The following is a 13432-nucleotide window of genomic DNA, read 5'->3' on the forward strand; positions in this document are numbered from 1 at the left end:
CTCGTGGGACACGCGCTGGAAAGAAATACGAGGCTTTCTTGGAGGCATTTGAAGTCTGATCTTGGTCCCTTGAGCTCGGTGGGAAAGCTGTTAGTGTGCACGGCGCAGCCGTGAGCGTGATGAGAGCTGAAGGGGTGCCGGGAGGACCGTGTGGCTTGGCATATGTATCTGTGCATCAGCGCTCGGAGCCCAAATTGCCTCGCAACTATGAACCGGATTTGAGCTTAGTCAGGTTGAGCAGAGCTTTGATTAGCCACCCAAAAGCTTGCAGCTGTCCTCCCTGCCGCATTCCCCGGCTATCCCCTGAGATGCGCAGACTGCTTTGGGATGAAGCAGAGGATGAAGTGACTCTTAAACATTTTGCAGGAATGCGGTCTATAATTTGGTTTGTACCGAAACACGGCTGAGGCAGAGAATCAGAAAGGAGAGAGAAAGAGGCAGAAAATGGCTCTGAAATAAAATTAAGCTTAAAAAGCCTGTTAGAAAGAAAATTATTTGCATTAACTGGTTAGGCAGGAGCTGAACCAAGATCCATATGAGTCAGGCTGCTGCTCGTGATGGTTCCAGCCCAGTGTTTTAGTGGAAGGTGGAGGAAATTGTAGGGCAGGTGGCAGCGGTGGTGACTCACTTCCCTTCTTCTCGCTGTCTTTCAAAGGTCAGTTGAAGCCCTGGGGTATACGTCCCTTTCCAAACTCCGTAGCGTTATGATTGTCATTAAACTTGCTGCTTACAGTATGCCAACATTACCCTTTTAATGCGTACACGTTCCCCTCCTGTCCTCTGTCTGCAGCTGTCTGACACATCTTCCCTCTGCCTGGCGCTGCCCTGCGCTCCCCGAGCCCAAGGGCACTGTACACTGAGCTCTGCTTGCCGGGCTAGAGATGCAATGACTGCTGCTGCAGGTTTTGGGCAGTCTGTATTTTTCCAGAGGAAGCTGATAGTTACCTGCTGGAGGCAAAGGTTGCTCGTTCCTGGCTCCGTGGGGAGAGCCGGGCTTGCTGCAGCCTGCGGCATCCCTCTCCCTGGAGAGGTGAGCTGTGTCCCCGGCCAGTCCCTTGGCAGGCAGAGGGTGAGGTGGCTGGAACAGATCCCCTTTTGCTCTCCAGCTCTCTAGTTCAGGTCCAGCTGCTCATTTCTCCATCGAATAGGCTGAGTGGCTCAGCCCCTCGCAGACAGCCATCCATCAGGGGCTCGCACGGCCTCACAGCACAGGCATGGCTGGGGAGGGGGGCAGCAGCAGCTGGAATTACCTTCCTGAGAGCTGGAATGACCTTCCTGTCCCCTGGGGTCCGCAAGTGGGCAAAAATCACCTCCAGGAGAGGCTGCTGGAGAAGCAGATGAAGGAAACCTCCAGCTGGGGCTGCTGGGGGGCTAGAGGAGGGGGCTCCAGTCGCTGATGCTGCAGGTTTGCCAGCTGCAGGGACACCCTGTTTTTTTTTTTTTTTTTGAGCTCTCCGGGAACAAAGTTTCTCAGGAAGTGCTTCTGGTGCAGAAGTTGGTATGGTCTCTAAAGCTGCTCCCCTGCTGCCACGTAGCATCTTATTACATTTTCTTGTCTGTTCGTGAGGAAGGGGCTGAGTTTCCCCCACCACTTTTTGTCACCTCTGAAGTTCACAGCGGTCCTGGAGAACCCCCTCCCCGTGTCAGAGATGCCACAGCATCGAGCAAGCCAGCTCGGTGGCTGCCTTGCGCTCCTCCTCTGGCTTCAAACACCAGCGTGGCTGCGGTTGTGCTGTGGCTGATGGGCCCTGCAGCCATTAATGAGCTCGCAGGAGCGCTGTGCCTCACGTCTGACCGCGGAGAGGAGCAGCTGCAGCCTCCAGGAGAGCCCATAATGAGGCCAGGATCTCCAGCACGGGGCCTGCTTTCTGTCAGCTCTTGGAGGAGACCGTGGGTAATTACCTCTCCTGTCTGCTCCTCTCCGCTGCCGGCTTCGCTTCAGGTTCAAACGCTGCCTGACAGGGAGAAGGGCTTTTAGATACATAATTTAAAATTCCGATGGCATGTTGTCAGGTCAACATGCTGCAACATGGGAAGAGATTTTACATCATAAGGACTCCGGTGTCACTCTTGGCTACGTGGCTCGCCCGGCACATTTCTGCCTGTTTGAGGAGCCCGCGGTGGGCGGATTTCTGCCTTCCTTGGGGTTTCCTTGCTGGGGGGTTTTAGGGCGCCTCCTCTGCAGGCCTTCGAGGTCAGTGGTGGTCCCTGCAGTCTGGTGTCACACTGGGGATCAAGCAGGCTGCTCGGGTTTATTTAACCCCTTGTACATGGGGAGGGCACCTTGGTTGTAGGCATGGGTTTGTGAGGTGGAAGGAGGGGGCAGGCCGTGGGTCAGAGCCTCAGTGACAGGGCTCTGGGGTCAGCGCTGTGGTGGGGTGTAGCGGGGACTGTCCCCAGAGGCCTGTGAGGAGGCAGGATCCCCACAGGAATGGTGGCTGTGGTGGGCTGAGGTCTCCTGTGTGTTTAATTTGGGGTACAAGGCCCTGCCCACGATGGCTGTGGGGCAGTGTGGGTCCCTTCAGGTGGGGCGTGTGGCGCTGAGGCGTGACTCGGCAGGCAGGCCTGGATTTCAGCCATGTCCCTGCTCCTTCCTATCACCTGCCTTTGCTGTTAAAGGCTGAGATACTGTAGTGACCTCCTGTGTGTGTGTACACGTCTGTAACAGTATACAGACACATTTCAGTAACAAAAGGTGTTCTGGTTTCTCCTTTCTCCTCTCCCTGCCGTCTCAGACCTCAACGCGTGGCTCAGCCACCAGGCTCTCGTCTCGCTCCTGTTTCTTCATGAGCCCAGGGCACGAGGCCTCGTGGTATGTATGGCATTCCCTGCTTAGAGACGTGGTGCTTGGCTTCCTGGGCTTGGGGCTGATGGCACAGTGTCCTGTAGCTCCCTGGCACTGGGATAGAAGGTGGCCATCTTCTGTTTTTGGAGGCCAGGCCTGTTCTTCTGAGCTCAACAGAAAAGCCTTTTGCTGCAGCTGGCCTAAATACTGTAGGAAGACCTTTTGTAAAGGTTCAGTATGATGCTTTGTCAGTTTGTGTGCACAGTCTTGGCTTAAATAGGTTTAAATCTGTGTTTTAATCAGCCCCTGCATCTCCAGCCTGTGCTTTGAGAGCCAGCTGATGTAAGCTTTGCTGTGCCAAGGAGCATCCAGCGGGAAGGGCATTGCCTGGCCATCAGAGGGAAGGATCCAGGCATAATCTCTTCACCTGCCGTTGGTAGGACTGGCGAATTTCTGCTCTGCAAGGACACTTCTCATATGCTGCATTTTGCTCTCCCAAAGCCAGCACAACTGCCTGGCTGTTTTGCACGACAACCTTGCTGGAAAACAAACCTAATCGAATAGCAGGGTCTGGCCTTGAAGTGGCCTGAGAAAATGTTCCTGCTCTGTGATGACCAAGGGACCTAACTTCTGGATAATTATCTCCTGTCCTTTTTTCTACTAGGCTGGAAGAGAGCAGATCTAGCGTGATTCCTGCTGAGCCTTGGTAAAGCAATGACACAGATCTTCTGCAGAAAAGGAAGAGCCTGGGTGGAAATTAATGCAGAAGTGGCAGACACAGGTGAGTGTCCGTGACTGGCTTTCTAGTTGAAAGTCAAGGTTGAACACGCACACCAGGCACACCTGCGCTGGAGCCAGGGTGGCAAGGTGGACAGCACTGCAGGAGGAAAACATTCTCCAGCAGTAAGGTCCCTGCAGCAGCTTGGATTTGGGGCTGTGTTTAGGAATGGGAAAAGGGTAGTGCCTCTGCCTGAACTGAAGAGAGGCTGAAACCTGATTTGGAGGGGGCATCCCAGCCGTAAAGCAAACGCCTGGGAGTTGGGGGTTGGTGTTTGGATTTGTTAGTGTTTTTTTTTTTTTTTCTCCTTTCTCCATGACTGTTACCCTTTCAGCCAGGAGGTGGCTCTGGAGCACGCTGTGGAGCTGGGCACATCTCAGCGTGCAGTAGCCAAAGCGACAGGGAGAATCTGTGACCGTCACCAGTTTACAATGGAAGGCAGATGGCCTTTCTTCTAGCTTCCAGACGGGATGCGTGCGTGTCCTCTGACACACATATGCAGAGGCAGCTTCGATGCACTTCCAAATGCTCCTGACACTGTGTGCTCTGATGCAATGTTTAGGAAGTGGGGAACATGCTTCTGGTGCTGGTAACATAAGCTTGGCTCAGGCTGTCCTTTGGGAGCTGGGGGCGACTCCAAACACGCGTCATACCAGATGTAGGCTGTTCTCAAGAGCTCTAGACCTGCAGAGAAAGTTGTTGTGCAAGGCAGCCCTTCTGAGCTAAGAGGGAGCTGTCTTTGTGCTTGCCACAACCCCCAGGGGAAATGTAAGACAAAAGGGGCAAAGCAAGGAAAAGCCTTGACAGAAGAAGCACACAGGAGCATAACTGCTATCTAGGAAGGCAGTAGCAGGCCAGGCTTTGGAATCCATGCCAGAACTGATGTCTGGGGCATACAGGGCTGCTAAATCTAAAGGACTGGCTTTGTGTCATCCTTGGGCAACAGTATGCAGGGGAACACTTTGATATCTGGAAAACTCTGACATTTAGTCCTCCTGTTTGTGAAGAGCAACATCACGGTAGCCCAGGGCTCTTCTCACGGTTGAAGCCTTGGGATGCCCTGGAATCAGGGAGTCCCTGCTCTTCTGTTAACACTGTGGTGTGACTCCTCAAAGAAGGTGACTCTAGGAGAAGTTGGCAAACAAATCCGCAAAACCCACCAGAGGCACACCCTCATGTATACTCCCAGGTGTGCCTCCTTTAGGTGGCTTCTGAAGAAACTGAAAGGAATTAGCTCTGGAAATCTAATTTACTGTGCACTTCGCTGTTTCCCTGGAGCTCAGAGAGGGACCTTTGCTTGCAGAAACTGGAATTTGCTTTTTGAGGAGCAAGGAGGATCGTGGAAACCAAGCAGGCCTCAACTCTTCAAAGAACACTTAAGAAACAGGCCAAGAGCTTCCATGGACCAGAACAGAGAGGTGCTCATTTTGTTTCGTAGAAGCACCATTTAGACTCCGTTTGGGAGATCAGGTAGGGGATGAGGAGAGAGAGGGCTGTTAGCTGAGAAGTTGCCCCATGACAGGAAGGAGAAGGGTGTTGTGGGCATGGGGAGGCTTGGAAGGAAGCGTGGAAGCGGGAGACCGGGCTGTCCTGGCAACAGAACCGTGAGCTTTCAAGGATTTTGAAGTTTCCCCTTCCCAAACCTTTTGATTCCAGGGACCTACAAATGTCAAGGCAAACACTCGCCTGCACAGCCAGCAAACTCTGTCCCTGTGCTTGGCTGGGCAGGAGGAGACGGACGAGAGGAGATGGAAGGAGACTGCTTACGTGTGGGATGCTTTTGGTGCTGTGTGTGTGCTCCCAAGGCCTCGTCTCCTCTGACAACGGTGCTGGGTCAGGACAGTGCCCTGGGGGAGCTGCCTTTGCTGGCTGAACACAGACGGGGACAAGTTGTGCTCAGCATCGCTGTCAGCTGGTTGCAGGGAGCCCTGTGGTCTGGCACCGGCGTCCTTATTGCCAGCTGCAGCGTTAGGCTGCTGCAATTAGAGGCTGATTTGTGTGTCCGCCCTGCTCAGGGTCCGTGTCAGGTGGCTGTCATCAAAAAGCACACCGCAGGCCCTCGGACAGGGCGCGTGAATTCGCCTGGACTCCTGGAAGTGACAACCTGTAGCAAGCAGAGGAGGGCAGAGCACGCTCGCTTAAAGCACGCTCTTATGGAAATGTGGAAATGCAGAGCCAGTGCTGCTGCTGAAGCAGTGGTAGCCCCGTGGGCTGGCTGGGGGCTTGTCGAGCTGCACACAGACGGTCCTGCCCAGGAGAACATCTGACAAAGCTTGGTCTCTTTATCTCCAGCGCCCCAGCTGTGCCGTTGGCAGTGCAGGCCAGACGTTTGGTGCCCTTTCCGATGGCTGGGATGTGATGGGAGCCTTGCGCTGGCTTTGTGGGCTCAGAGATAAGTTCAAAACGATTTGATTTGCCTGCTGACCTGCAGGAGTCTGCGGCACGACCGAGGGCTGCAGCTGAACCTCAGCCTCCTCTGCCGATCGCCCCACGCTTGGCTGGGAGCCAGCAGCTGCGGATGGGCCCTGCTGTGAGGCACTGATTGCTCTTCATACCCTATTTATGGAGGCGAGAGGTGAAGGAAGAGCAAGAATAAGGGTTTTAATTGAACTCCGCACTCTCTGCTGTCTACTGGCTTGCAGTATGCTACCAGTGCCAAGAGTAGAGTGGAGAAAGAGTTTTTTTTTTTCAGCATTGCTGCTCACAGCCTTCAGTTTGGAAGAAGACTTTTGTTGTTTTGTTTTTCCTCGTGGCCTACAGGGTAAGACCCACCTCTGTGGTCTGAGAACTTGCAGGTATCGAACTGAAATCCAAACTTGCTGCCGTATTTCAGAGTGCGCGGTGAAGCCTGTCAGAGCTCAGGAGAAAGGGAAGAGATTCCCCAGGCTCCAGGTGAGGTGCAACTGTAATTCAGCCTGGGTTGCTGGATGCAGAGCCCGCTGTGGGCTGTTGGAGGAACACGCGCTCTGCTAGGGTTAAATGCTTACATGAAATCAATAGAAGTTTTATGGCCACCACGTGACTTCGGCTGGAACTCTGCCACCCGTAATAGAAGCTGTGTTAGGTCTCCCCCCTCCAACTCCAGGACAGATATATTAGTCTAGACAACTGAGAAATAGTGGTATATGGGGAGGCTGCGTTTTCATTATGTAAATGGAGCTCCACAGAAGGATTAATTGATTATTCAGTTACTGTGGCTCTGTCTTGGATGTCCTGGCAAGATGAGAGAACCTGATGGAAGCTCTCCAGTGATGCTGTGTGGTTGTACAAAGGAGTCCTTGAGCATCGCCTGCTCCCCTCCAGACAAAGCACAGCACGTTCACATCGCTCTCCCTGCGAGGGGACTTGCATCCCAGCGTGGTGCGGGTGTTTTTGTGCTTCGTGCATGGTCCGTGTGCTGGTACGGCCAAAAGACTTCTCAGCAGCACCTCTGCCCTCTCCTTGACGTGCCGGAGGGCGTGGGGTGTTTTTGTAGGTAAGCAAGCAGGGCTGCCACATCTTTATAACTAGATACGTCCCTTCTGGCCAGGATAAGACGTTATAACAAAGAGAGTATTAACCGAATGGGAAATACCTGTAGTGTCCTCCACAACGATGAGAAATGGAGCTGCACAGTCTGTTGGACTCGGGTTGCTGGAGGAAGAAAGGGCAGCTGTGGGGAGATGGATGCGCTCACTTTCTGCTGTCCTGTTGCATGGCATATAATTGCTTTATGGCCCTCTGCTGTTCCAGAACCGTTTTGATGCCGCTGCCCAGATCAAATTTTCTGAAGAACATTTGAAAACAGATCGTAGCCTTTGGCCTGAAATTCATCACCTGTGGAAACTTTTGCAAACAACTCTGACACCTGGAGAGTGGGTGGGGAAAGGCTGCGATATTGGCCAAATGAAAATTTAGGTTCTTTTTCCAGTGGGTAAATGCAGTTGCTGGAACAACGTATCTCCTGATTTGAGTGGGAAACGACTCAGAGTTGTTCTCATGTTGAAAGTACAGCGTTTTCTGGTTTTTCTTTGCCTTGGAAGGCCTGATTGTGCTGGTGAAAGAGGAAATCTTGCCTCTAATTCCATGCCTGTAAAATGGGAAAAACAACATTCAGCACAGTTCCTGGAAAGTGTGCAGGCTGTCCTGAGGTCTTGCTGGGAACAGGGTGAGGAACTTCCTGGAGTGCAAAATAAAGGCCAGCAGTGATGAGATGCTCAATTTTCTGTGTGAGGAGAATAATCTGTGGTCAACTGCCCCTCTTACCACGGGGGATAGAATTATGCTAGACCACTACCCTGAGAGATGTTAGGGTGGCTTTTTAGGTGTTGCAGCCACCTGGAGAGACAGGAGAGATCCTCTGAGCGTTACACTGGCAGGTGTCTGGGTCAGGGCTTCCACTGCAGGTGGAATTTACATAATTTATTTGATCTGCTGAGGCTTTGTTCAGTGTTGGCTGCGTAAACGCAGTTCAGCACGTGCTCTCTGCTGGCACGCCTTGTGCTTCCCTAGCTCTGGGCTTTTTCTGAAATGGCCCAGCACTGGGGATTTAAGTGCAGTGCAAAACTTTGCAGACGTGAGGTTTGTTTGCAAGACACGGATGCATTTCCACATCCTGTCTCGTGGATTCCCGAACAAAGATGTTTACAGGAGGGAAAAAAAAAAAGCGCTAATGCTGTACGAGGAGGGGGGAAAGTATAATGTATTCTTAAAATGTTTATATGTCAGCAAAATGCCTGCAAACCATTCAATAGATTAATCCTGTAGCTGGCCTAAAAGGAATGGATTTCTAGCCATAACTGAGATTGGGAAAAATTGATTTCCATGTTCTTGTTGACTGAATGAGATAAAAACAACTGCCTTGGTGCTCATTACCTGGCCAAGTATTCAGATCTCTGCTGCAGAGCTGCAGTCGGTTTGAATACTAGACCTGTGCAGCCCAGGGCTGATGAAAAGGGGCTTCTCAGGAACCAAATCTTAAACCTTTCTCCTGCTGGAAATGGGACCGGCAGTACTAAAATACCTCGTGGCTTTGTATAGATGTCTGGCCAGGTGCTTTGGTCTTTCAGCCAGAACCACCGAGGCACTTCTGATAATCAAAAATGTGAGTGGGGAAAGGACCTGGGTTAATTTTTCTACTTCAGAGAGCTGCTGCTAGAGATGATGCATGCCTTGCCACCTGGAGTCTGGCTATTAATTCAAGCTCTTGAACAATGTCTTAAACTCTTTGGGATAACTACTGCTCCTTGGCACTCAAAGCCGTCCGTCACAGTCGGATTTGGAAGAGGGGAATAGTGGTTGGCCAGAGCTGCTGGTGGAAGTCCTTACACTGTGCTTAGGTGGTGTAGAGCTTATACCATCCAGGGGACCTCTCTGAAGTTATTTCCTCTAAATATAAAAATCTCACTTCAAAAAGAAGCAATTTAAAGTGTGTGCTCAGGACCTATTCAGGGAGAATATGTGCAATTTCAGTGCTAAGCAGCTCTTAACAGGGGGAGTAATGAGTTCACATCATGTTTTAGGTTGGAAATGCTTGTTGCTTTCCCAGCCTCGGACAAAAGTCCCCCAAAAAGATGGGAGAAAATGTGCTGGCCTGGTTTTTCCCAAGTTTTGGCGCTGTGTAGGAGGGCTGACTGGCCCAGGGCAGGACATGGACCAGTTGTGACACCAGGGTGGCTCTGGCTTGGCAGGATGTGGCTGGTGTCATGGTGTAAAGGAGCTCCTGTACTCACAGCTGCAGAGCTCTGCAGTGCAAGAGATGCCACCTAGGAAATCCTTTGCATCTTATTTGTTCACAAATGAGCAGTGAGTGGGGTTTTTGACATTAAGCCTAGCGTCCAGTGCACCAGTTTTGATTGATCAGACTCTAGGCATGACCAGAGACTAGGACTGCTCAGCATGGCCTGATTGTTTTCCAATTTCTGTCTTGTTTTAAATACAGCTGGAACTGTCTGTGAAAATCAACCCAACCATCTCTTCAAACACTTGGGACCAAGGGCGATCTTCGAGGCTTCATTATTGCACTGTTTCAGGAGCCTTCTTCTCCCCCGGGGCTGGCTCTGCTCGGAGCGCTCTCACGCAGGAAGCAGGAGAGGTAAGCAATACAAACTCGATTTGAGGTCTGGCAAATCCAGACAAATGCCTCTCAGATCCCCCGTTCCTCGCGCTGTGGATTAGCCCATGTGAAATGGTAAATCCCCATCCTAAAATTCCTCGGGCAAACTGGGATTCGTGGCAGTTGTTGACTGCCTGCAAACAGATCACTTGATAACTCTCCACATTATTGACATAACTCTAAAAATACGCTGCAAAAGTGTAAATAATAAATGTGTAGTATCTGCAGCGGAGCAAGTAAACACCGCCTGATGTTGTCTGATATTTCGCTGGCAAGGTGTCCTCAGCGATGCTCCAGCAGAATAATTTTCCAAACGAGTGGCTTGCGTGACAGGTGGATGTGCTGAGCTAATGCAGCCGCTGGATCCGGGAGAGGAGGTGCGTGGGGCCGGCGTGGTTTTGTGCTGGAGACGGCAGCGAGCAGAGCGCCGCGGGGAGGTGTGAGAAAGCGCCTGGCAAGTGTGCCCTAGTCTCACCGACATGGGCCTGTTGCTAAAAGCTTTCTTCCTGTGCGGTGGGGATATATCCGCTTCTGAGGCCGAGCGACACGCTGATTAATAATTCACGCTGGCAGCATCGACTGGTGGGAGCTAATCTGAAAACACCTCAGTGAAAGCCCTTTGTGCCTTTGCCCTGGGTGAAGAAGCGGCCTTCCTGCCCAGGTGCTGGGGTCAGAAGACTGTCTCCTGCCGGCGAGGTGGCTGCTGGTACGTAGCCAAATCCTTCCAAGCCTACCAGCCAAGACTGTGCTCCTTGTTACCCAGAGTGTGCTCCATTCTGCTGCTTTCGGGGGTGTCTCCAGGTGGCCGGAGCCCCAGGCTGCTAAAGAGCAGCTTCTGCCATAGCTCGTAACAGCTGGACTTGTGTCCCTGCTGCCCCAGAGATGCTGGGATCTGAAATCCTCCTGTGACAGGATGCTCTCTGGAGTCAAACGCTGGCTGGCTGATCCTCTGCAGTCAGTCTTCTGGCACATTGCTCTGTGTAGGCACTATCTGCATTCTTCCCAGGCTTTGTGAGGTAGGAGAGCAGAGGTCTTCCTTCCTTGACCATGCAGAGACAACAGAAAGTCTCTGAAATTTCCTTGGCATCTGAACACTCTGGGTTGTACAATAACAGCCTGTGGTGCCTGCATTCATGGGTGGCAGGCAGAGAGCAGTGATGTGTCCGGGAATCCTGGGGAAATGGTCAAGCCCCCTACCCAAAGCTGCCTTTCCCTTCTCCTTGTCCTGGTGCAACATTGCAGTGATTTTCCAAATAAGATGTAAACGGAGCTGATGGATTTTTGCAAGCATTAGGCTCTGTAGCACTGTTAACAAGAACAGGGATGTTAACCTTGGATCCCTGCCCAAATTGAAATGGATATAATCTCTAAATGGCTAATACCAAAATGAAATCCACTTACAAGGGAATGTTTGTTCCTTTCTCCCCTGCAGCGCTGATGTGTTGAGCACTGAGGGGACCAGCGAGCTGTGGGTGGATGAATTTCATCTCGGCTGGATGAAATGTCTGGGTGCCACCGCCCCTGGAACGGGGTCGTGCTGCCATCCAGCACCAGGACAGGGCACCAGGCTGGAGGAAGGCTTCAGAGTGCTTGGCTGCGAGGTGGTGTTCCTCTGCCCACCCTGGCCTGGGGAAGTGGCTTTTTTCTTGGGGGCTGTGGTTAAAAGGGGCCTAGAGGACTACCCGCCATGAGGAAAGGCTGTGAGCCAGGAGTTTGGGGAATGGCTGTGCCTCAGTGCAGCTTTACTTCCCTCTTGTGCGTGGAATTTGGGTTCCTCCATCACCCAGGGGCCGTGTGGGGGCATAGTTTGAAGGTGCAGAGCTGCGATTCAGCATGTCTGGGTAAACTCTGTGCCCATGCCAAACACTTGTGCAGGCTGTGGTCCTGTGAAAAGCACTCTTAGGGGTGCTGTGGTAGATATTAGCCACTGGGCCACTGAAAAAAAAGATGGATTTCCATGCCACAGCGCTGCCACGTGCAGCAGGCACGGGGTGGTAAGTGAACGCAGCGCCGTGCAGCTTGTGTGCCTGTGTGTGATGTGGCAGAACGAGCTGGGTGTCTGCTCCAGCACCTCAAACACTCGCTGCTGGGCTCCGGGGGCTGGCAGCGTGCCGGGCACTGCGGGATCTCACCGTCGTGGCCATCCAGCAGGACCACACCAAGGCCCGGGAAGCTGCTTGCAACTTCAGCATCTGCAACCACTTGCTCTAGCTAATGCAAATGTTGCTTTGGAGATGCTGAGAGGTTTTTTTTTTTTCCCCCCTCTTAAAAAGAGCATATGTTCTCACTACTAACAAGCAGGTTTGCGAAGAGTCTATTTTTAAGATGATTACAGGGTATCAGTAGCTGTTCCAGTGTCAACTGTCGGTTTTGTTTCCTTGTCGGCAGTAAACTGTTGGCAGGTTTGTGCACCAGAGGTTTACTCCTTCCCAGCTGTAATTGCACAGCACAGAAATTATCACTTGCTCTGTGCCTGCCTCTGCTGCTTTCTCCCTCTGAGCCTGCTGTTCGCAAGCAGCTCCTCCACATGCTTTCTACCCGGCGAAGAGCTGTGTCGTGGCATCTCCTGCTGGCAAAAGGCAAGGCCTGGGTAGCTCTAACAGCAGAGAGGAGAGGAGATGAGGCTTTATAATACACGTGGCGGTGCATCCCATGTTGTTCCACTGGGAAGGAGCTCAGAACCCAGCTCCTCTCCTGGTAAGCTGAGCAAAAAGGGTGTTTGTTTTATTTTGTTTTAATTGGAAGTCCTCCGTTGCTTTGGTGAAAGGGGCTCTGAAGTGCTGCTGCTGCTGCAGAAGCTCCCTGCTGCAGGGCACTGAGCGCTGACTCGCGCCATCCCCTTCGTCCTGCTGCCACCGCCGGACCTGCACTGACTTATGGGGAGGAAACAAGTAGGATCCTTGATGGAGAATTAAGGAAATGGCACTGTAAACGTCTGCATCCTTTCTTTCATTTTTTTTTAAGAGTCTAAATAACCCCGTGATTTGTGACAGCACACAAAGAGGTGACGAGGGAGTGCAGTGGCGGTGTGAAGTGCCAGCTACTGGGAGGATGGCTCAGAAGTCCCTTTCCTTACCCCGCAGGACGTGTCTGGTAGGAAACGGCCACTTGGAGCACCCTTGCTCCTTCTCCCTCAACACAGTGGGCGGCCAACACTGCGAGGAGGCTGCGAGGCCTGCTCCCTGTCCTTGGCACACCTCTGCCTTCAGACTCAGCCTTCTCCCCCCTTGCCCCCCACGCCGAAAGTTTCCGAGTGCCACGGAAGCGATGGGAGAGAAACAATTGTTGTGTTTCCCAGGCTGACACCTCCCGCTGAGCAGCCTTCCCTGCAGGAACGGCAGTCCTCTCGCGTTACTCTGGGGACACGATGCCTCGGTGCTGATGGGACCAGACAGGATCCGTCACTGTGCTGATGTGTCTCCTCCACAAAATATCCTCAATGACACCAGTGGCTGAGAAACAAGGAACAAAGAACAAACAAACAAACAAAAATATCTGCTCCGGTTGCTTCCCTCCGGTCATCTCTTGTCAGCCAAATCTGGAGAGGGAACTGCGTGTGGGCTTCGGCTTGGGTTTGGGGATTCTGCTGGGGTTGCGAAATGGGTTGGCTTTTTTCACATGGGACAAGAAGCCTCGCGGGCCAGAACATCGCTTTGGCTGGACTGTGTGCATGCATTGATCTGTGCTTGTTTTTAGCCTGTTTTTAGAGTATAGGATCCTCTGGTGCCACAGTGAGTCCCCTGCGGTGGGACAGAGGAGATTGGGTGTGGGGCTC

The 13432-nt window shown here is 52.3% G+C and overlaps 1 protein-coding gene across 1 annotated transcript in view; it reads left to right on the forward strand.

The window, feature by feature from the left end:
* Positions 1-3436: 3436 nt before the first annotated feature.
* LOC137860735 (uncharacterized) overlaps positions 3437-13432 on the forward strand; it is a 106940-nt gene continuing 96944 nt past the window's right edge. Inside the window, exons 1-2 of the mRNA XM_068691340.1 lie at positions 3437-3566; positions 9484-9636. Of these exons, the coding sequence (XP_068547441.1) occupies positions 3500-3566; positions 9484-9636 (220 nt within the window). The 5' untranslated portion in view covers positions 3437-3499. The remainder of the gene's footprint in view (positions 3567-9483; positions 9637-13432) is intronic.

The sequence above is a fragment of the Anas acuta genome, chromosome 8, assembly GCF_963932015.1.
Source record: "Anas acuta chromosome 8, bAnaAcu1.1, whole genome shotgun sequence".
Classification (NCBI taxonomy): Eukaryota; Metazoa; Chordata; class Aves; order Anseriformes; family Anatidae; genus Anas; species Anas acuta.